The sequence below is a fragment of the Megascapheus bottae genome, chromosome 17, assembly GCF_031878675.1.
Source record: "Megascapheus bottae isolate mThoBot1 chromosome 17, mThoBot2.hap1, whole genome shotgun sequence".
Classification (NCBI taxonomy): Eukaryota; Metazoa; Chordata; class Mammalia; order Rodentia; family Geomyidae; genus Megascapheus; species Megascapheus bottae.
This window is the reverse complement of record NC_143525.1, coordinates 42002202-42026259: the sequence shown is the minus strand read 5'-3', so window position 1 is coordinate 42026259 and position 24058 is coordinate 42002202. Positions and strand designations below refer to the sequence as shown.

General features: G+C 41.9%; 1 protein-coding gene and 2 long non-coding RNA genes across 4 annotated transcripts; 2 read left to right on the top strand and 1 right to left on the bottom strand.

The window, feature by feature from the left end:
- Window positions 1-1023: 1023 nt before the first annotated feature.
- LOC150051913 (uncharacterized) lies at window positions 1024-6653 on the bottom strand. The gene is made up of 3 exons (XR_016538363.1): window positions 6571-6653; window positions 4834-5496; window positions 1024-4134 (listed from the first exon to the last, which is right to left on the bottom strand). It is a non-coding gene; the product is annotated as an uncharacterized LOC150051913 (long non-coding RNA).
- Window positions 6364-10097, top strand: Srsf1 (serine and arginine rich splicing factor 1). 2 transcript variants are annotated; one of them, XR_016538361.1, is made up of 5 exons: window positions 6364-6694; window positions 7129-7313; window positions 7575-7747; window positions 7998-8679; window positions 9586-10097. XR_016538361.1 is itself a non-coding variant. In XM_090351097.1 (4 exons), exons 1-4 carry the CDS (start codon window positions 6501-6503, stop codon window positions 8190-8192), a joined length of 747 nt encoding a protein of 248 aa, XP_090207223.1. In that variant the 5' UTR covers window positions 6364-6500; the 3' UTR covers window positions 8193-10097. The 2 variants fall into 2 exon arrangements, 1 of the variants encoding a protein (XP_090207223.1); XM_090351097.1 differs by having other exon boundaries at window positions 7998-10097.
- Window positions 10098-10705: 608 nt separating this feature from the next.
- On the top strand, window positions 10706-24018 carry LOC150051911 (uncharacterized). The gene is made up of 6 exons (XR_016538362.1): window positions 10706-11843; window positions 13075-13242; window positions 17350-17425; window positions 18318-18511; window positions 23083-23232; window positions 23393-24018. It is a non-coding gene; the product is annotated as an uncharacterized LOC150051911 (long non-coding RNA).
- The last annotated feature ends 40 nt before the right edge of the window (window positions 24019-24058 follow it).

Genomic DNA, 24058 nt, shown 5'->3' with positions numbered 1-24058 from the left:
TGCTGCGGCTCAAGTTGTAGAGTGCTAACCTTGGTCAAAAGATTAGGAATCGGTGGCTCATGCCTGTAATCCTTAGGATTACTCAGGAGGCTGAGATCTGAGGATCAAGGTTCAAAGCCAGCCCAGGCACAATAAGACCTGAGACTCTTATCTCCAATTAACCTATATAAAAGGGGAAGTGGGGCTTGGCTCAAGGGTAGGGCTCCTGCCCTCCCTAGAGCCCAATAGCTCAGGGACAGTGCCCAGGCCCAGGGGTATGGTGGTAAGCCTTGAGCTGAAGAGCTCAGGGACAGTGCCCAGGCCCAAGGGTAAGGTGGTAGCCTTGAGCTGAAGAGCTCAAGGACAGTACCCAGGCTGAGTTCAAGCCCCATGACCCCACAAAAGAGATCAGGGACAGTGCCCAGGCTTGTGAGTTCAAGTTCCAGGAAAAAGAAAGAGGGAAGGGAGGAAGGGAGGGAGAGAGGGAAAGAAAGAAAAGAAGAGAAAGAAAAGAAAAGAGAAATTGAGTTGGGCACTGGTGGCACATGCTTGTAATCCTAGCTACTCAGAAGGCTGAGATCTGAGTATCCAGGTTCAAGGCCAGGCCACCCTGACACTGGAAAAAAGATATACTAAATTTGTAATGCCTTGAAATGGTGAATAAAATTTAACATCTTGTTGAGGATTTAATCTTTTAAATAGTATTAATTGAGCTGGGTGCAGTGGCTCATGTCTGATCCTCGCTACTCAGGAGGCTGAGATCTGAGGATCAAGGTTCAAAGCTGGCCCAGGAAGACAATCTATGAGACTTCTATCTTCAATTAATCAGCAAAGAACCAGAAGTGGAGCTGTCAGAGCTGGCTTCAAACTGTGATCCTCAGATCTTACCTTCTTGAGTAGCTAGGATTTACAGATACGAGCCACTGACACCCAGTTTGTTACAGATCACTTTAAGAACTATTTTCTGAGAAAATGATATTCTATACACATAACCAGATGATATTTAGAAGCCCATGTGAGTGGCTCACACTTGTAATTCTAGCTGCTCTGGAGGTTGAGATCTGAGGATCGCGGTTCAAAGCCAGCCTGGGCAAAAAGGACGAGACTCTTATCTCCAATTAACAGTGCCCAGGCCCAGAGTTCAATCCCCACGACTGACACCAAAAAACAACAAAAAAAACCCCCAAAAGCCTGAGAAGATAGTTCTAAAATAAAATGACCAAGACTGTATTATACGACTTAGTTTGCCCCCCCTCCCCAATTTCTTTTTTTTCTTTTTTTTTTGGCCAGTTATGGGGCTTGAACTCAGGGCCTGAGCACTGTCCTTGGACATTTCTCAAGGCTAGAGCTCTACCACTTGAGCCACAGCACCACTTCCAGCTTTTTTTTTTCTATGTATGTGGTACCAAGGAATCGAACCCGGGTCTTCGTGCATGCTAGGCAAGCACTCTACCACTAGGCCAAACTCCCGGCCCCAATTTCTTATTCTTATATTAAGGAATTGTACAAAGAGGTTACAATCCATAATCTTTTTTTGTTGTTGTTAGTCATGGGTCTTGATCTCAGACCTGGATGCTGTCCCTGGGCTCTTTTGCTCAAGGTTAGCCCTCTTCCACTTTGGTCCACTTCTGGTTTTTGAATGGTTAATTGAAGATGATAAGCTCATGGGAACTTTTCTGCTCAGCCTGCCTTTGAACCTTGATCCCCTGAGTAGCTAGGATTTCAGATGTGAGCCACCCTTGCTTGGCTTTCAGTTGGGTTTTAAAAGTGGCTTTATTATACTGTGAAAGGAAAAACAATTCTTGTACCCATTGTATCTATTCACTCACAGTAACATGAAGAAGTTTCCATAGAAACAATATTCTGATCATCTACTGTCTCACCTCTCTCAAACAAGTCAGTAAATAGTCAATAATACTCATTTTAGCAGAGAATCTTCTGGTAATAGAGGAAGTTACAGTAGAAATGTGTCATCAAGGTATTTCACTGGGGAAAATGAGGCATATATAAATGAAATAACAAAGGCATATACTATTTATTTCATTTTTCTGAGGATATTTATTACTAAAACAAATGGAGCAAGGGAACAGCAAATCCTGCAACAGTCTTCCTGGCAAAAAACCTTTGTACATACTAGAGTGAATTATTCCTAACTTGACTTTATGTGCCTTCTTACCTATTAGTGAAAAAATAACAGATGTGGGGTCAGAAGTGTAGCTTAGTGGTAGAGTGCTTGCCTAGTATGTACAACACCCTGGGTTCCATTCCTCAGTTCCACATACACAGAAAAAACTGAAAGTGGTGCTGTGGCTCAAGTGGCAGAGTGGCAGAGTGCTAGCCTTGAGCAAAAATTGTCCAAGGGCAGTGCCCAGGCTGAGTTCAAGCCCCAGGACTGGCAAAAAACAAAAATAAAACAAATGTATTACCAGAAGGTCAGTAAAGATGAACACAAATGTAAACAGAATTCCCAAATTAGGAAAGATGGATTTTGATGCAAATTCTTCTCAGTAACCTAGCCGTAGGTATGCCTTTGGAGGAACAGTACTGGAGTGATTCTGTAATTATACAGAGAGGTCTCTTGGAACACACTCCATGATCCTCAGATCTCAGCTTTTGGAGTAGCTAGGATCATAGATGTGAGCCACCATGCATAGCCAAAATCAATTTTCTTTTTTTTTTTTGTGGGTCATGGGGCATGAACTAGGCCTGGGCACTGTCCCTGAGCTCTACAGCTCAAGGCTATCACCCTATCCCTGGGCCTGGGCGCTGTCCCCAACTCTTCAGCCAAGCCCCACTTCCCCGTTTTCTTGAGGTTAATTTGAGATGAGTCTCAGGTCCTTTTGTGCTGGGGCTGGCTTTGTACCTCGATCCTCAGATCTCAGCTTCCTGAGTAGCTAGGATTATGGGCATGAGCCAGTGAGCCTGACTAGAAATAGTCATTCTTTTTTGTTGTTGTTGTTATTGTGTCCCCCAGTCATTTCTTAGAAGTTTTGTTGAGGTATACTTTATATACCATAAATTACCTGCTTATGTATACAATTCCTTTTTTTTTTTTCTTTTATTTTTTTGGTCTGTCATGGGCCTTAAACTCTGGGCCTCTGGGCTCTGTTCCCAAGCTCTCCAACCTTAGCCTTCTGAGTAGCTAGGATTACAGGCGTGAGCTACAGGCACTCAGCTTCCAATATTTTTAACATAATCAGAGTTGTAAAGCTATCACCACATATATAGTTTTAAGGAATCAACTACTTGAGCCACAGTACCACTTCGGGCCTTTGTGCATGCTAGGCTACCACTAGACCAAACTCCTAGCCCCGTGATTGAACTCTTACAGTAATTAACTCTGAATTTCTCCCTCTCTACCCAAGTGGGGCATGGTGTTGATACTAGTATATGATACACTGAATGGAAAACATTTAAAGTGTTTTGGGGATGTAACTTTTCATAAATATTGATGGGCTTGAAAATAAGGTAGCTTCTGAGAATGAAATTCCTTAAGTCCATACTTAATTAGCTAATTATGGAAGCAATCCTATTAACTGCTTCTGAATGCTACTGGGTTCAGAAATCTGCCCCTCCTCCAACACTCCAATTAAAATGAGAGTGTAATCTCAGGAAGCAAAACTGGAAGTGACTAATTCAGTCAGAAGAAACTGAATCACTTATCTATACACTGCTGTGAGAAGTTTCTTCATAGATTAGTCTGCCAATCTTTACCTACTACTGGTCAAGGAAAAGACTCAAAATCCAGAGACTATTTTCCTCTCTTGGAAAAAGCATATTCATGGTTGGGAAGAGATCATTTATCAGGTCTTATCATGATCGGAATTAAACCCCCACAGAATGATTTACTAGTCTGTTCTAATCCACTGTTTACCCAACCTGTTTGTTCTTTTCACTCTTGCAAATTGAAATATGTTAATCATTTCTGGGACACTGACAACAATAAGATCCTTCTTCCTGTCTTCCCTCCTTTACCTCCTTTACTTTCTTCAACTCAGGGCCTTGTAGGAAAGCATACAATAGAGCCAGGCTACATCATCAGCCCAAGATCACATTCTTTCTTCTTCCTCTTTTTCTTTTTTTTGCATGACAGGCACAAGGCCACCATATCCAGTATTATTTTGTTTTCTTAAGGTGAAGGTCTTTCTTTTCAGGCTGGAATGAACAGAAAAGATGGTAGATATCCTTTACTCTAATTTTTTTTTTTTTGGGGGTGGGTCATGGGGCTTGAACTTGGCCTGGGCATTGTCCCTGAGCTCTTCAGCTCAAGGCTACCACCCTACCCTTGAGCCAAGCCCCATTTCCCATTTTCTAGAAGTTAATTGAAGATAAGAGTCTCGGGTCCTTTTGTGCCCGGGCTGGCTTTGAACCTTGATCCTCAGATCTCAGCCTCCTGAATAGATAGGATTACAGGCATGAGCCACTGAACCTGTCTTCTAAAAAATTTTAGAAGTCCTTTTCCCTCTGAGGAGCTAGACTCCTTTAAAAGATTTAAGAAAATTTCAAGAAGATATCTTTCCTTGAAATAGCATCCATCTTCTTACCTTTAATTTTTGGTAGCTATGTGAACTGATTAAATTTGTATTCTTGGGGTGCCAAAAATCTTTGTAGAATATGGTTTTCCCCCCTTGTCTATTATTGGTCTAGACACAAAATTTAACCATGTGGCCAGGCAGGCCTCCAACTTTTGCTCTTCCTGACTCAGTTTCCCAAGTACTAGAATTAGAGGTTTAGCCCCACACTTGTTTGTAAAATATATTTCAACTAGCTTAAAAAAAAAGTCCTAGAAAACCCTATTAATATTTCCGTGTCATTCTGGACTGGGAATATGTTTGTGTTCCCTTCTTTACTTACTACTGCTTGGAAGGTCAAATTGCAGTCCACCTCCTAGGAATTTAAGAGGCTCTCGCCGGCAGGCAGTAATCTACATTTTACAGTATCTCCTTAAGCAGCCTTAAATCCTTGAGGGAGAGGGCATGTGGTCAGAAAACATACAATACCCAGAAAATCATCTGTAAGCTCAGGTTGAACTGGGTGGACCTGGGCACTGTCCCAGAACGGAACTTTTTGCTCCAGACTAGGACTCCATCACTGGAGCCACAGCACCATTTCCGTTTTTTGTTTGTTTTGTTTTGGTTTTCTTTTTTAGCAGTTTACTGAAGATCTGTCTCAAGGACTTTTCTGCAACCGCAGGCTCCGAATTGCAATCCAAAAATCTTAGCCTCCAGGCCACCAGCGCCCCACTGGTTTTTCTTTTAACTTCAATTAACACTGAAAAAAAAACCCACAACAACCCAGAAGGGATTTACATAGCGTTCTACATTCCATTCCTAGAAACCTCCCCTCCCAACCTCATTTTACAGAAAAATACAGGGGTGGGGAGTCGGGGAAAGGTCAAAAGTTCTTATCTGTATAGGCAGCAGGCAAGTGACTTCTTAGTCCTGAGAAGCGAACTATGGTCTCCACCGGTTACCCTGTACCTAGTTTGGTTTTTTCCCCCTCTTTTCTTCCTCGTTCCTTGAAAGAAGAAAAAAACAAAACAAAACCATGGGCCCAAGCCATCGGTTAAGGATTCAGCGAGACTCTTCTCTGGCCAGAGCTCGCAGAAGTCTGGGTCTGGAAGGCGGAGGCCGCCTGGTAACGGCTGAGGGTCGACGCCCCGCCTCTAGAACCAAGACAGGACTCATCCCCGCCAAGCCCCGAGGCCCGGGCCGCGCCCCCGCCGCGCCGTCCCCGAGCGGAGGCCTGACCTCCATTTCCGGCGTGGGGGGTGGAGGTTCTGCACCCGAGCACTTGGCGTGTTTATGAAGAAATCTAATCGGGGCGCTTCTAAATTAGGCCCCTTTCTCACTGTCTAAGCGGCCAACGCCACTGGCACGCAAGCGGGCACAGGCACAGCTGCGCCCACCTCAGGATCGAATTACCCGCAACCCGCCTTCAGGGCTGGCGGCGTGCTCCCGGGAAGCCTTGGTTTCCGGGGCAACCGCCGGGCCTTCCTTCTCTGGCCCCGCCCCCGAGGCTTTCCCGCCAAAGGCTGTTGGCGCCGCGGGGCATGGTGGGAAGAGGTTCTGGGCTAAGTCTCCCGGCAGCCTTTCCAAGCGCTGAAGTCTCCTTCAGCCGCTGCTGGGGAAGCACGCTACTCCCGAAGGTACGGCTGGGCCTGATCACCCCCGTCACGAACCATTACAGTTTTCGCCAAAAAGCCTGATCGCGCCGCCTAGCCACGGTGCAAACCGGAGCGGGCGGGGGGAACTTTTTCCTCTCGGTGCGGAGGGCGACGTCGCGCGTGCGCGAGCGTACTTCTCTTAAACCCGTTACGCTCCTGCGCGTGCGTACTAAGCTCCACTAGCCGCTTCCTCCCGCTTCCCTTCCTCCCTCCCCCCCATATCCGTGCGCCGCGCTGATAAAGGCGCCATTTTGGAGGGGCCGCGGGAGACGTGGTGCCGCCGCGGGCTCGCTCTGCCTTTCGCTAGGCTTGGTGGGAAGGCCTCTGGTTGAGTCCGCGCTTTTTCGTCGCCGCCATGTCGGGAGGTGGTGTGATTCGTGGCCCGGCGGGGAACAACGACTGCCGCATCTACGTCGGTAACTTACCCCCAGACATCCGAACCAAGGACATTGAGGACGTGTTTTATAAATACGGCGCTATCCGCGACATCGACCTCAAGAATCGCCGCGGAGGACCGCCCTTCGCCTTCGTTGAGTTCGAGGACCCGCGGTGAGGCAGCGTGGGGCTTGCGGCCTTAAGGAAATAGGCTGGAGTAGTTGGGGCAGGCTCCGCGGCCTGCACGTAATGGGGAAGGAGGGGCTCTTAGCTGGGGCCGAGGCGCTATCGCCCCTGCAGGAGTCGGGTAAGGAAACCGAGTCGGTGGGGCCTCCCCGGTGACGGGGAGGGGGGTGCCTCGGACGCCCCCGGAACCCCCCCTCCGCGGGGCCGGAGCGGGAAACGGAGGCGCGGAGGGCTGGAGTCGTGGTCGCGAGCCTGGCGCGTCCCGGTGGGGGAGGGGCCGGCCCCGTGCGCGGCGCGTGTGGGGCCCTTCCAGCGTGGGTGCGCATGTGCGGGGTCCGCTCCTTCCGGACCGAGGCAGCGAGCGTCCCCTGCGGGTGTCTCCCTCTCCCCCTCATCCCGGGTGCCTTTCTGTGATCACGCAGAGACGCGGAGGACGCGGTGTACGGTCGCGACGGCTATGATTACGACGGATACCGTCTGCGGGTGGAGTTTCCTCGAAGCGGCCGTGGTACCGGCCGAGGCGGCGGCGGGGGTGGAGGTGGCGGAGCTCCCCGGGGCCGCTACGGCCCCCCGTCCAGGCGTTCTGAAAACAGAGTGGTTGTCTCTGGTGAGTTCACTTACTCCTCTTCTCTCTCTCTCTCGGGTTAAAATTCAATAAAGACTATTGTGGTTGGTGATTTGCCCAAATTAGGTTGCGGTACTAGAATACGAAGATCCTTTACAAATAAATTTGGACTCTGGATCTTACCAGCTCTTTACCTGGACACACTTAAGTACAACCAAGTATTTTAAAATAATCTTTGTTCCAATGTACTTAACGAGAGACATCAGATAATGGGTACTAAGGAGGCGGAAATGACTTTTTCAGGACTCCCTCCAAGTGGAAGCTGGCAGGATTTAAAGGATCACATGCGTGAAGCAGGTGATGTATGTTATGCTGATGTTTACCGAGATGGCACTGGTGTCGTGGAGTTTGTACGGAAGGAAGATATGACCTATGCAGTTCGAAAACTGGATAACACTAAGTTTAGATCTCACGAGGTAGGTTATACACTTATTCTTTTCTTTGGCCAGAATTGGATACAATGATCTTAACAGTGGAATTTGCAGGTAAGGATTCAGGCAAGAGTGTCCAAGTAAATTGCCAGATGCCTGGTTTTAGGGTTTGTGTGTGTGTGTGTGTGTGTGTGTGTGTGTGTGTGTGTGTGTGTGTTCGTGTGTGTTCATTCAGCATGCCTGAAGACAGGTGAAAGCTTAGATCTTTCAATGGAAAGTTCTGTCTATCCAATAGGGAGAAACTGCCTACATCCGAGTTAAAGTTGATGGGCCCAGAAGTCCAAGTTATGGAAGATCTCGATCTCGAAGCCGTAGTCGTAGCAGAAGCCGTAGCAGAAGCAACAGCAGGAGTCGCAGTTACTCCCCAAGGAGAAGCAGAGGATCACCACGCTATTCTCCCCGTCATAGCAGATCTCGCTCTCGTACATAAAATGATTGGTGACACTTTTTGTAGAACCCATGTTGTATACAGTTTTCCTTTACTCAGTACAATCTTTTCATTTTTTAATTCAAGCTGTTTTGTTCAGAATGGGCTAAAGTGTTGAATTGCATTCTTGTGTAATATCCCCTTGCTCCTAACATCTACATTCCCCTCATGTCTTTGATAAATTGTATTTTAAGTGATGTCATAGACAGGATTGTTTAAATTTAGTTAACTTTCCATGCTCTTCAGACTGTGATACTGTGTAAATGTCTATTCTGCTCTGGTTTGTGTGAACTGGGATGTTGGGGGTGTTTGTGGTTCTTAACTTGGGGAAGTTCTTATGTTTATCTTGCTTTTCATGTGTCTTTCTGTAGACATATCTGAAGAGATGGATTAAGAATGCTTTGGATTAAGGATTGTGGAGCACATTTCAATCATTTTAGGATTGTCAAAAGGAGGATTGAGGAGGATCAGATCAATAATGGAGGCAATGGTATGACTCCAAGTGCTATTGTCACAGATGAAATTGGCAGTATTGACCTTATACTAAAGGCAAATATTAAAATTGATTTTGTGTATCTTAAAACGTTTGCAAACATGCAGTTAACTTTAGCTACAATTGCTTTGTTCCTTAAACCTGGGCAATTGTGGCAAAATTACATGGCCCATTTTGTAACAATTATTTTGCTCCCCCCCCTTTTTTTTTGTTTTAATAGGGACTAATGTGGGAAGAACTGGCTAATTTGTCACAGTCCTTAGTTACAACTGTTAATGTGTGATCTCCTGTTGGTGTACATGTGGGTACAGGGTGTCTTTAATTCCAACCAGATAGAGTATAATATCAATACTGCTAAATCTGCATGTCCTCTGTGTGACTGATAGAGCGTTGCTATTTCATTTTTTAAGACAAAATTACAGCAAAATATAGAATTCCAACGTATTGATGTAGATAATATAGTTGGGAGTATTTTTTAAGTCACCTTCCCCCATTATAAGCTAATACTCATAATTGACTCATGTTTAAAACTTTAATTTACAAATTAAATTATAGGTGGGAGTATTAGATTTAGTTTAGACTTAGATGGGTAGCAATACCAGTAAACTTTCAACTACATAACACTTTGCAACCACAAAGCCTTGATACGCTGTACAGTAACAAGTGTTGGCATTATCAGTTGAATTGTAAATATAAAATGCTTCTTCCAGTTAGTCTCTATGATGATTAAGTTTCTAGAGTTTATCTGAACACCATACAGAAACTTGTTTTGGGGAATTTGATAGTTATTGATGTACATCTGTTAAACTGATGACAGACATAACTCATCATTCCCCAGAAACCTTTTTTGATTACAGTATCTAACGTTTTGCCTCCTCTTTTTTGGTTTTGCTGGTTATAAAGGTTTGGATTGGAGAGGGCTCACTGGATCCCAATCCTTGGAGCTGGATCATTGGATTCAAATCATAATGTGGATAGGATAGGGAGGATGAATTACAAGGATTCATGGAGCGGGATCAGATTACCAGGAACATAGGAGTGGATTCCTGCCCCAACCAAACCGCATTCGTGTGGATTTTTTTCTTTATTCAACTTAATTGGCTATTCCAAAGATTTTTTTTTCCTATTTTTGACGATTGGAGCCCTTAAGATGCACGATGGAATTGTGTTTTGCATTTTTTGGTAAAAGGAGCAAAGCGAGGACCTGGAGATAATACGCTGGAGCAATCTCCTTGGAAGGATTCAGCACGAGTAGATGGTAAACATTTAAAGGGGAAAGGGGGGTTTGTTTAAAATAGTAAATCAGTAAGTCACTTCTAAATTTAAAGAAAACAAATTGGAGTTGAAGAATGAATAGGTTTCCAATTGGCTATTGCCGTTTTTCTTTGAAAAAATAAACATTTTTTAAAAAACTATGCATGGTTGTCCTTTTTCCTCTTCATATAAGATTTTAACTGGGTACCTAGTCTCAACAGTTAACTCTTTAAATTGATAAGATTCTGACTTGTTTGTTAGTCAAGATTCTTGAAAGGCAATCTTAGTAAATGATATTAACTGACCCTTAACTGTTAATTGTGAAAATTTTAAAGGGATAATAAAAGAATGGGTTAAGGCAGTTACAAATGTAATATGACAGAGGATGGTCTAGTCTATTGAAAAAGAACTTTATACTTTGCTAAATGAATAAAAATATAGATGCTTATTAAGCATTTAGTTGAACAGATTTGTGTAGAATTGGTGATTAATGACTAGTAACCACTAGTTGGAGATAGCTTTTGATGTTCTTCATGGAACTTAGAAATGAAGTGTTGAATGTTACTTAGCACATATGTATTGGAAAGTGAATACAAATCACTTTTAGGGAAGGGTGCCAGTACTGTGTCTTGCACTTCAGTCTTTGTACTTTCACTTAGCTGCTTTGCTCAAGGATTGTGTTCCCACTTGAGCCACACCTCCACTTTTGTCTTTCTGGTTAATTGGAGATAAGGGTCTACCTAGGCAAGGCTGGCTTATAACTTCAGCCTCCTGAGTAGCTAGAGTTGCAAGTGAGCCACCAGCACCCAGTTCACAATTCCTTTTTGATGAAGTAACTGCAACAGAAGATTGATCACTTGCTTATTTAGGTGAGTCTGCCTTGTAAATCTCAGCCATCAGATTGGTCTCCCCCAATTTTTTTTATCCAAATAATTTTGCAGCCTATTGGTGCTTTTATTTTTGCTGATAGCCCCTTGTTGCTAAATTTTTATCTTCAATTTGGAGACTAGGAGTGGAGTTGTATTTAAAGTCCTGAACCTTGCAGTTTCCTCATTTAATTACAAGTAGTAACTACTCGTCCATATGTCCAACAAAAACATCTTTTAACTTACCCCTGGGGTGCTAATCACAGTTGCAAGGCTAGATTTGCTTATTCAGAGGATATATAATTTTAAGATGTAGGGAAAACGTTTTGATAGTGGAAGATGTTCAAGAGTGACTAGGATAAGGTAACAGTATATTTTGAACTTTATGGGTTTCATAGGTATGACTGTTTGCAGAGATTGATGTAGGTTAAATAGCTGTGGCTAAGTTAAGACCAAGAAGTAAGTTTGCTATCTTTATTGCAAAGCTTCAGTACATGACATAGTTGGGTAGGGTATTCTGCAGTGTATATCAGGTTATTAAAGGGATATGAGTGACTAAGAAGATAATTTTTGGAAGGTTAATGTGAGTTAATCTGAGTTAAATATTTTGAAAACATTGCAAAGATAGAAATGGCCTTTACTCAAGATAGCCTGTTTAAAAGTGAGGTGCTCTACTGACAGTTCTAAATTGAAGTTGTATTCTTTCCTCAGTATCCTTGATCATAGAAAGGACTTGGTGCATGTGTAGGAAAGATGGAAAGAGTGTAAGGTTTTTATTGAGCTGAGCTAGACAAAATTTGGGATGCCTGTTCTTTTTAGTCTTAGAAAGTAAACCTCTATATTGGCAATTAGAAGAAACTTTGAAGTTACAAAAGCTTTTTTGAATTTTTCCCTTCTGTGTCCCCTTAGAATATTGTAGGGAACCAATGATTAGCTTTTTTCTAACCAAGAAAGCACTTAAGTCTCTAAGAAGCAATTATTTCTCATAACATCTGAATAACTCACCTTGCTGTTCAGCCTATATCCTATGGGAGACAAAAGGTAAGAAACCCCTTTTCTGCCTCCTAATTGTTTGGTATCTGAATCTTACTTTTTAAAAACTAATTTTAAAAAATGTTTGGAGTGTAATTCCCCATATATATATATATATATATATATATATATATATACAATGGCTTTTTTTTGTTATACCTTTAATAAAGTGTTCGTACACCCATCTTAATGCTTGTTTGATATGATTAATTCTAGAGTCAGCTTTTCTAATTTTTCTACAAATACTGTCTTGTTAATTAGGGCTGGTGCTATTTTCAAGTTTCTGTGGTAAGATGAATTTCATGTTTGACTTGTTTGCTTTGTATGTGAAATTTGTAAGACTAAGTTCATGTATGTTATTTACTGTAGTATTAAAAGGAAAAAGTACTATACTCAAGTTTTTGTTGTAACTTAACCATTTTTAACCACCCCACTGGCTTGTGTCACAATATGAAATGTGAAGGCAAGATTGACTATCTTATCCACAATTTTGAACTATTGAGGAACTCTGAATACAGATAGCATTTGTTGCTAAATCAATTAAATGTATAAACTGATGAGGTTTGATGCCTTCATACTTAATGTGACTTCTGCAGAAGTGCTGGTATACTTCATTTTTCATTACACAGACTTACTAAGAACATTTCATTTATATAAGATACCTAATATGCCTTAAAAGAAGCATGAGTTCCAAATACATCCTAAGGTTTGCACTACAGAGGTTTAATGCTTTTGTGTAGCTGAGTGAAAACAGGATCCTCATAAAGGCGTTTTACATTTTAGCTAGAAGAAGGAAAGATGACTCACATTGTGATCTTGCTACAGCAGAATTAGAACATTCCATTATAATCAGTGTATATTACAGTACAACTGTTTTAAGGTAAATGTTTCTACTTCGAAACATTGGCCAGCTTTATCCTATGAAGAAAGCTCCTCAGATGATGTCTATAGTGCTTATTGAATAATATGCTTCAGACATAGAACATAGAATTAACAGTATGCTCAAATTAGGATTTGTTCTTGTAAATGAGGACTTTGGAGTGCTTGCTAGGTTTAAAAGCTCTGTGCTGGACAACCTTAAAGTATTTGTGATTATAGGGATCAAGAGAGAGTTTTCCTATTATAAAAAACCAGGTCTGGGGCATGTCCTTTTGTTCAGAACATTAGTACCTCTAAGAAATAATTTACAGTATTTCAATAGTCAAAAAATAAGTTGAGTAGGTTTTTTTTTGTCTTACAGAGTTTTGGAAATAACATCTACATCAGTTACAGCTTGCTTTTTGTTATTTTTCCCTGTCTGCTGGGAATTTGAATCCAGGCCCTCACGTGCCAAGGCCAGTTTGGGTTATCTAAACAAGAGAAGTCATATATCTTTTCATAAGGAGATTATCATTTACCATTTAGACAGGTAAGACATAACACTTGGAAGAGCTCAGCCTGGGTGCTTTATCTTAGAAGGATTTGAGCCCCAAGTTAAAAAGTAATTCTTCACCTTATAACTTGGAACTATCAACATGAAGAGTACCTAGAAATTGAAAGGCTCTAGGTTACTAAAGTGTACACGTGGAACAAAAATGTTAAATTACAGATGGTGTAGTTCTTGTTTTTGTTTTGATTGGTCATGTGGCTTGAACCCTGGGCCTGGGCATTGTCCCTGAGTTCTTCAGCTCAGGGTTAGTGCTGCACCACTTGAGTCATGGGGGCACTTTGAGTCACATTAACCACCAGTTTTCTGGTGCTTAATTCCAGGAGTTGGGCCTAGTAGAGTGCTTCCATAGCATGCACAAAGGCCCAGGTTCAATTCTTCGGTACCACATACATGAAAAAAGCCAATCGTGGTGCTGTGGCTCAAGTGGCAGAGCCCTAGTCATAAGAAAGCCCAAGGACAATGCTCAGGCCCTGAGTTCAAGCCCCAGAACTCGAAAAAAGTCAAGGAGTTTTGTGCCGGGGCTGGCTTTGAACTGGATCCTCAGATCTCTGCCTTCTGAATGCCTTCTGAGCTACTGTTTCATTTCACTCCACTGGAGTAAATAAAGGTAGTGGCATAGCCACTAGAGGGAGCTCTGACACAAACTAGGAACACTCCTGTAAACATCTTAGATTGTGGTTATATCTATTACTAGGTAGTAATAAAGCCAAGAAATGTAGGAAGTGAGATACAGGGTAGATGTGCTGCAAAAAAACAAACATGGAGATACACAGCTGAGCCAGATGTGTACTGCCAATCATAACATTTCTTGTCCTAAAAAATTATTTCTAGGTAAGTGCCTTTATTCCCTGGAAACACACACTTTCCCTTAGAATTAAGTCCAAAAAATTTAATATGAAAGAGGCACTCGAGCTAGGAGCCAGTGGCCCATACCTGTTAGAATTCCAGCCTCTCAGGAGGCTGAGATGAGAGAATTGCAATTTTGAGCCTTTATTTACTCCAGTTCTTAAGCATACTTAAGTTGGTGATTCTTGCCCATAACGCTAGCAATTCAGGAGGCTGAGATCTGAGAATCATGATTCAAAGCTAACCCAAACCTGAAACTCTGAGACTTTACCACCAATGAGTCAGAAGTGGAGCTGTAGCTCAAGTGATAGGGCACTAGCTTTGTTCAAAAGGCTGTGGGGTAGCCCCAAATATATGCCCCACATCCAGTACAAGAAAAGATGTATCATGAGGAATTGATAGTATAAAGCTAGAATCCCAGTCTTTCAGAGCCCTGGACTGAGGCAGGATTTAGTTGAAGGTCAGTCTGAGGTACACAGCAAGACTTTGTCTCAAAGAAACAACACCTCAACGACATCAGCTCAGCCAGGAGTATCATACCTCAAGACCATGCCTTACAGACACAAAAATAACCTCCAGTCTCCTTGTCACATTCTTGGCTTGGTTCTTACCTGGGTGCTGTTTTTGAGATAGGGTATTTATGTAGTCTAGGTTATCTTCAAATTTAAAATCCTCCTGCCTTAGTCTTTAAGGGCTAGGATTACAGATTATACCTCTATAACCTGCATATTGAGATTGAAGAGAATACAGAGTAGTTTTTTTGGTTTGGAAGTCTAGACATGTGACTAACCCTGATCAAAACCAACAATTTAAATCAGATTATCAAAGCCAGGCTACCCAACATGCATATATTTTCATGTGTGCCCCAAATTCCATAAGCAGCAAGTTTCTATCCTTTGGAACGGTTAATGACTGAAGCTTTTTCTTTTTTTTCTGCCAGTCCCAGGGCTTGAACCTAGGGCACTGTCCCTTAGCTTCTTTTGCTCAAGGCTAGCACTCTATCACTTGAGCCACAGTGCCACTTCTGGCTTTTCTCTTTGGTATTTAGGAATCAAACCTAGGACTTCATGTATGCCTGGTGCTTTAACTGAGGGCCTGGGCATTGTCCTTGGACACTTTCTGCTTAGGCTAGTGCCCTGAAAACTTGAGCCACAGCATCACTAACAGCTTTGTTTCTCCCCTGAGTATGTGGTGCCAAAGAATCAACCCAGAGCTTTGTGCATGCTAGGCGAGCACTCTACCACTAGGCTACACTCCTGGCTCCTCTGAGCTCTTTTTTGCACAAGGCTTGTATTCAACCATTTTGAATCAGTGTTACTTTGATTTTCTGATGGTTAATTGGAGATAAGAATCATGGCCATTTTTGCTTAGGCTAGCTTTGAGCGATCCTCAGGTCTCAGCATCCTGCGTAGCTAAAATTAAAGGCATGAGCCACTGACACCTGGCTTGGAAGCTTTTTCTTTTTTTTGTGGGTCATGGGGCTTGAACTCTGGGCCTAGGCACTGTGTTTGAGCTCTTCAGCTCAAGGCTGCCGCCCTACCCCATGAGCCACAGCCCTGCTTCCCAGCCTCCAATCTCAGCCTCCTGAATAGCTAGGATTACAGGCGTGAGCCACCGCACCCAGCTTTAATGGAAATTTTTGAGGGAAAATATAAATATTTTTTCTTTTCTTTTTTTGAGGGGTGCCTAGGAGAGCTAGCATTCAACTACCACCACCACCACCCCCTGCCCCCCCCCTCCCCCCCCCCCCCCCCCCCCCCCCGGGCAGGGCAGGGAGGGAGTAGGTTGGTCTTGGGACTTGAACTTAAAGGCCTGTGTGCTGTCCTTGAGTTTTTTCAAGGCTAGTGCTCTACCACTTTGGGCCTCAGTTTCTGGTTTTCTGATGATTAATTGGTGATAGGAGTCTCATGGTCTTAGTTCTGTGGCTGTCTTCAAATCTCAGATCTCAGCTTTCCTAAGGAGAACTCAAATTAGAACTCAGAACTTCACATCTGGTAGGCAAGTTCTCTACCACTTGAGTGACAGTCCTATCCCTTTATGGTATAGTTGTTTTTCAGTTAGGGTCTTGGGCTTTAGTTTGAGTTCAGCTTCAGACTGAGATCCTCCAAACCTTTCTGTCTCCTAAGTAGCCTGAGATTATAGGTATGAACTGCACCTAACCACGATGTGTCTTAAATTCTAGTTTTATTCTTCAATATGTTTCCATTTTCAAGTGCCACTAGCCTCATTTAGCAGTTTGAGGAAACAGCTTCTGAGATGCTGAAATGGCAGGGCCAAAACTTGAATTAGGTCTTTTATTACCCTGCTACTTCTTGCCAAGTCTGTCTTTGCTTGTTGGGAGGTCTTTAAGTGGAGAAAATGAACCCCTGTAATACCTACTTTTGCCACTAGAGTGTCCCATGGTACTGTGTTCGATCCATGTTTTTTTTTTTTTTTTTTTTTTTTGCCAGTCCTGGGCTTGGGCTCAGGGCCTGAGCACTGTCCCTGGATTTTCTCAAGGCTACGGCTCTACCACTTGAGTCACAGCACCACTTCTGGCTTTTTCTATATATGTGGTACTGAGGAATTGAACTCTGGTCTACCTGCATGCTAGGCAAGCACTCTACCACTAGGCCAAACTCCCACTGCCCCCTCCCCGCATCATGTTCTTAGCCCTGGAAGGTATGAGCTGTTCTAGACTGAGTCATGTAATTAGAGTACCCAGGCCCAGAGCCCAGCCTCATGACAGTGGGTTGCTTGGCTCCTTACATTAAGCTGGGCATGGTGGCCCCGCCTGTAATCCTAGCTGCTCAGGATGCTGAGATCTGAGGATCATGGCTCAAAAGGCAGCCTAATCACTAAAGTCTGTGAGACTCTTCTCTCCAGTTAATCACTACAAGACCGGAAGTGGCTCTGTGGCTCAAGAGTAGAGCGGTAGTCTTGAGTTGAAGAGCTCAGAGACAACACCAACATCAGACCCAGGGGTAGGGTGGTAGCCTTGAGCTGAAGAGCTCAGATACAGTGCCCAGACCCAGAGTTCAAGCCCCACAACCAACCAGAAATGAAAAAAAGAAACATTAGATTTAGCTTTTTTATCCTTCTATTTATGTATTGGACAGCATTAGGTGGTCTGCATTGTCAAAGCCATCACTTTGAGTGCCCATGAGTTGGAAGTCTGATTTGGTGTTACATGTAAGGCACAAATAGCCTTTAAAAATTTGCTTCCTTTCCACTTTGTACACATGTGTAAATTTCTTACAGGTTTTTACAAGTCCTGGTTTCTCCACTGGAGACCCTTGAAAGTATTCCAAGTGGCGAGTGCAGTTTCTGGCACTTAGTAAGTGCTCAATAAATATTTGTTTGCTGAAATAACATGCAATAGTTCTGTGACAATTCTACCTACTAAGCCATTTTTCCCCCAATTAAATATTCAGAGCATTGTTTTATGTTGAGTTTGGGACCGTGTCTAAGCTTATTTTCTTGAGGTGACATCTGTGATGTGGACTAAGCTACCATGAGAATATTCTTTAATGTATTCTACTAGATATGGGACTTGTGCACAGCCCACCTTCCTTTCCATGCTTTCTCACAAGTTTCCATCCCAAACTTGCTCTAGGTCATGGTTTATTTTGTTTTTGTTTTTCACCCTCCTGGAAAACTCAAGGCCTTACATATGTTAATCAAGTGCTCTTAGCTTTTAGCCATTTTTATTTATTTTGTAGGGGTGGCATTACTCCTTATGCTTTCCAGGCTGGCCTTCTAACCATTCAAGTTATATCTCTATAACTTCTCTTGATGTAGATAAAAATCTCAGATTTTTTTGTCCAGGTTGGCTTGGAATATTATCCTCAGAGCTCAGCTTCCTCACTAGTAAGGATTTACCTGGGCCTATCCTCTTCTCTGATAAGACTAATTATACCTGACTATAGATTATAGTTCAAAGTTGGATCATTCTTCCTTACATGATCAGAGTAACTACCCCAGCTAAGTCTGTATATAGACATGGGGAATACACAGCTATTGGCATCACTTTCACTAAACATACTATGTATACTATGTAGGAAATTTTGGGGAATTGCTATAATAGTTAACAAATTTGATACAAATAATCATTTTGTCCCTGGGAATATTTAAAGAATTGGTCTGAAAATTTATCTTTCAAGTGTATTGTGACTTCCCCATCTAAAATGAAAAGTCAGAAATTAATGTGTATTCCAACCTTGACGTAGTCTATTTCAGGACTTGTTTTATACCTGATGCACGGGAAGTGTTTTCTCTGGCTTGGGTTGACTACTTACCATCTCTTCCTGAGCATTCACTGCTGAATGAAAGGGGAGAGAAAGTGAAAGGAGAGGTGGAGAAAGGAAGCTAGAGAAATATGAGGAAACAGCTGGAAGCTAAATGTATGCTACACTTATATAAGGTCAGTAAAACAAAAAGCAGGGGACAGGGTCAAGCCCTGGGAATAAGTAAAGCCATAAAAACTAAAGAGACTATAGATACTTCAAAGGAAAATGTTGATACTTAATAACTTGTTCATCGCATGAAAAACTATTCTGTTTCCTGGAATTCTGGTCATTTTTTCAGGCAACCAAGGTGAAATATTTGTGCAGAAGCAGGTAAACTTGATGTGTTATTTGAGTTAAAGCTAAGTAGCTTAAAAGTTTTGTTTTGTTTTTGCCAGTCCTGGGCTTGAGCTCAGGGCCTGAGCACCATCCTTGGGCTTTCTCAAGGCTAGAGCTCTCCACTTGAGCCACAGCGCCACTTCTGGCTTTTTTCTATGCATGTGGTACTAAGGAATCGAACTTGGGTCTTTGTGCATGCTAGGCAAGCACTCTACCACTGGGCCAAACTCCTGGCCTAAATTTTTTTTTGTCAGTCAATGGGGCTTGAACTCTGGACCTGGGCATTGTCCCTGAGCTCTTCAGCTCAACTACCACCCTAGCCCTTGAGCCACAGTGCCACTTCCAATTTTCTAGTGGTTAATTAAAGATGAGTCTCATGGTCTTTAGCGCCTGGGCTGGTTTTGAACCTCAATCCTCAGATCTCAGCCTCCTGAGTAGCTAGGATTACAGGCATGAGCCACTGCACTCGGCCTAATTTTTTTTTTTTTTTTTTTTTAACAACTAGCTTATCTGGCCTCTTATGCCTGAACATGGGTTACTGAGTATTAGAACTTTAGATAACTTCTAGTTCAGGGACTTACTCAAATGAATTAATTCGCTCTTCTGGGAACCTTAACCAGCTATTATGCTATTATGGCTTTGTGTTACTACCTGTTGACATTCTTTCTAGAATGGAACAGCCTTCTCAAAGCTTAATCTGGTTAGTTTTGTCTCAAGTTAATATTGTAATTTTCTGCTGTACACTTCCTTCACCCAGAGACTTAATACAAAGGTTCTTTATTACCTGCTTCTTTTCTTTTGCCAGTCCTGGGGCTTGAACTCAGGGCCTGAGCACTGTCGTTGGGCTTTCTCAAGGCTAGAACTCTACCATTTGAGCCACAGCTGACTTCCAGCTTTTTCTATGTATGTGGTACCAAGGAATCAAACCCAGGTCTTTGTGCATGCTAGGCAAGCTCTCTACCACTAGGTCAGACTCCCAGCCCTCACCGGTTTCACTGTTCCTGTTCCCTTCATTTCCAAGCTGACATCAGACTGATCTAGTAATGAAGAAACTGAAAGGTTTCTGTTAGAACTTCAGTAAAGGTATTCACTAAATAGCTTATGCCCAGGTTCTACTCTGTATGAACATTTAGACAGGTATTACAATTAGTGAAGTTTTGTTTTAACACAAATAGCATTTTTAGTTTAGCGGGTAACACAGTGTAGTTTAGTGTCATTATATTTGATGCATTTATAATGAAGACAGTAGCTACTGAGAAGAGATCCACTTTTGTATATAAGAGCAACTTTATGTAAAAATTTCCTTTTTTTCATTATCACAAATTTATGTAAGCTTTGTTTAGGCCTAAAACAATTGTGTAATTGGTTGGTTGGGTACCTTCTTTTGTTTTCAAGCCCAGCCAATTATCTAGGCCTGGGGTATCCTTGGGCAGTGAGAAACAGGTGTCCAAAGGAGAAATGTTGATGACTGAGAGTATATTTTCCAGAAGTATTGAATTTCTTACTTGGTGTATTTTTTGTCTTTTCTTTCCTACTTGTGGCTTATGATATTTTGCTTGCTATTTGTTGAATATTCTGTCCATCATTCAAGAATTATAAAATGGAAGCATTTCTACACAGATGCTGGGAATATGACTTCGTCGTAAGGTGCTTGCCTAGCATGGATGAAACCCTGAGTTTGATTCCTCAATACCACAAGTTGTAGAGTGCTAGCCTTGAGCAAGAGAAGCTCAGGAATAGTGACCAGGCTCTGAGTTCAAGCCCCAGGACTGGGGGAACAAATGCTGGGTGGGGTTAGGAGTTTGGCCACGTGGTAGAATGCTTGCCTTAGCATGAATGAAATCCTAGGTTCAATTCCTCAGTACCACATATATAGAAAAGGCTGGAAGTGGTGCTGTAGCTTGAGTGGTAGCTAGTTTTGAGTCAAGAAAGAAAAAGAAAGAAAGAAATCCTCAAGGACAGTGCCCAGGCTCTGAGTTCAAGCTCCAGGACTGGCCAAAAAAAAAAAAAAAAGAAATTTTGTGATTAAAGCTGATAAGTTTATCATTGATTTCTTCCAGAGTCAAAAAGATTAAAAAAGAAATGTTTCCCTGTGACTTTGCATGTTTTGGAATCTAGCATGTATGACCTTTCTTAATAAATAAGTATTTAGTCAAGAACCTTCTTTAACTACCAGACCACTTCTATCAGGCATATCTGTTCTTTGTTCTTTTGTTCTTTGTGACTGTTCCAGCCATCAGTAAACTTAAGTAGTATTTATTCAGAAGAAAAAAAACCTTCATTGTTTCTTCCTCCTAACTTTGCCAGTTAAAACAGACATAACTAGTGATGACACAAACAACATTTCTAAACACATGTGCCACAGGCAAGTGGCTGTAACCTTTTCCAATGGTTATCCAGCTCGGGAAGAGAAGAGCCCTTATGCTTTCTTCCTAGAGAAGCTTGGGGATTTTCTAGCTGAGCAGTTTGGTAGGAGGGAGTTCATTTTGGTCTGGTATGAACATGTTTCCTGGTTCCCTGATTGCATCTATGCTGGTATCAAAAAGGAACATATTTTGGGCCAATGTTTTTTTATTTTTCTTTTTGCCAGTTCTGGGGCTTAAACTCAGGGCCTGGACACTGTCTCTGAGCTTCTTTTGATTAAATCTAGCACTCTATCACTTGAGCCAAAGTGCTAGTTCCAGCTTTTTCTGTTTGTGATACTGAGGAATCGAACTCTGGGCTTCATGCATGCTAGGCAAGCACATTACCACCACACATCATTCCCAGCCCACAATCTTGGCTTTTGCTAGATAGTTGTTCTATTTTTTTTTTTCATGAAGAGTTTATTAACTTGCCAGTTTGAATTTCTTCTAATTAGATATTCTTCTAGAAGTTTGGGGCTTGATTGGTTTTAGTTTGTCGAACAGTCTTACCATCATCTTGAGAGAAAGCTTGATAGCTAATTAACTGGCTCCAAGCCTTTGTACTGCGATTCTAGCCCTAAAGTTAATAGAATAATAAAAATATTTACTTAGCACCCATTACATTTTAGGAGAGTCTTAAGAATTTTACAGACTTAGCATTTAGTCCATACGTTGCCATTGTGAGATAAGTATTTTGTTCTGATTATTTGAATAAGGAAACTGAGACCCTGAAAAGTTATGATAGGTCATACAACTTGGTATGGAGAGGAATCTGAACACAGAACAGTTTGGGAATCTGACTTTTGTCAGATGTAAGTACACCACAGTTTTTACTTAAACATCAAATATTTTAGATATTCATCAAAACCATTAGTCCATTCACTGAAAGTTGATTTTAATAACTAAGTTTACTGTCCATAGACATTTCTAGTAATTTTGACTGGACCTTAGCATGAGGTCTGAAGAACCAGGACTGAGGAGGGCCTCACTGTGGCTTAAAAGATTGTCCTTAAATGTAGAAAAACTCTAGCCAGGCACTGGTGGCTCTGGCTAGCTACTCAGGAAACAGATCTGCAGATTGAAGTTCAAAACCAGCTGGTACAGAAAAGTCTATGAAACTCTTATTAATTAAGCACCAAAAAAGCTGGAAGTGGAGCAGTGGCTCAAGTGGTAGAGTGCTAGCTTGAGCAAAACAAGCTTAGGATCAAGCCCCTGGACCAACTCAAAAAAAAAAAATTCTAGAGACAAAGTCTTTGATCTTACTGATTTAATTATGTTCTAACAGTGGAGCTGATGGTTTTTGTTCTAAATTTTTAGTAATTTGTCCTCTAGCAAATATCCTATTTAAAATTTCACTGGGAGGCTAGGATGTGGCTCAAGCATTGAAAATACAAATCCCTAGCACAGGAAAAAAAAATTACCTGAGTTTAAAAAATTGTTTACATGGCCAGGAGTTTGGCCTAGTGGTAAGAGTGCTTGCCTAGCATGCACGAAGACCTGGGTTTGATTCCTTGGTACCACATACATAGAAAAAGCTAGAAGCGGTGCTGTGACTGTGGCTCAACTTGGTAGAGTTTTAGCCTTGAGAAAGCCCAAGGATAGAGCTCAGGCCCTGAGTTCAAGCTCTAGGACTGGCAAAAACAAAAAAGTTGTTTCCTTTTATAGGAGAGTTTGGGGAATAATCAGAATTTCTTTTTATCTTATGGATAGAGATAAAACTACCAATTTTCCTCAAAAGTGAGACTACTATATCTCAGCTCTTGAATACTGAAAATTAGATTCCTTTTCACTTGACTACTTCCTGGTAGTGGGGAAATCCCTTTCTAGAGGTGCTGTGAGAAAAATTAGAGGCAAGGGATCCTAATTATTCCAGTATAAACACAAGACAGTCCATAATATTGTCATTATAATAAATGATATTAAGTACTCATTTTTCTAATCCTGAAGTTTCATTTTCACCACAGTTTGAAAGACAATAGGAAGAGAGGCTACACAAGAGAGGAGGTAAAATGAGGAGATGTACTATTGAGACCTTGAAGTGGATATGTTAAGGCAGGGAAAAGGCATCGACTGCTACCCACTGAATGAAAATATAAAGACATGCAGTGTCTAAGGTCAGAGTAAGAACATAAAGATTCTTACCTTATGTTAATTTGCATGCGTACATAAACTGAGGCTTTTAAATATAAATTTAATGTACATTTATAGGAGACACAGGTCATTATAACAGTCCAGTTCTTAGAAACTATTATTTTCTGTCCCTTCCTGTCTTAGGCTGACCTGTTCTCTCTCTGATGTGTTACCTGCTTCTGCTACTGATCCAAACCACAGAATGCATTCATCCCCAAGGTCTCCAGGCAATATCCACTGGGGAAATCAGCTGTAAAAGGAACTAGATCAACAGTTTCCAGCCCCTTCATTCTGGTGACTGATGAAAGAGTGGGAGGGAGATATACTTGCATAGTGAGTAGAAAAGTTGTCAATTTTACTATTCTGCAAACATTATTTGTATTATGTATGTATTGAGGGGAAATCTGAAATCAACTGAGGAGTCAGTTGATTTTGAAGATGTTTGCCTATCTGAGAAAATGTTTTTAAACTAGAGTTTATAAAAAAAAAAATACCATTGAGGGCTAGGAGTGTGGCTTAGTGGTAGAATGTTTGTCTAGCATGCATGAAGCCCTGGATTCTATTCCTTAGTACCACATAAACAGAAAAGGCCAGAGGTGGCGCTGTGGCTCAAGTGGTAGAGTGTTAGCCTTGAGCAAGAGAAGCTCAGGGACGGTGCCCAGACCCTGAGTTCAAGCCCCAGGACTGGCAAGCAAAATAAAGTGAAAAATAATATATAATTGATACAGCCACACTAGTACCGACTGCTTGGCCTGGAGACACTTGTTTAATAATGGCTTGTCTCTGCTATTCCTAGTAGCAGCTACCTCT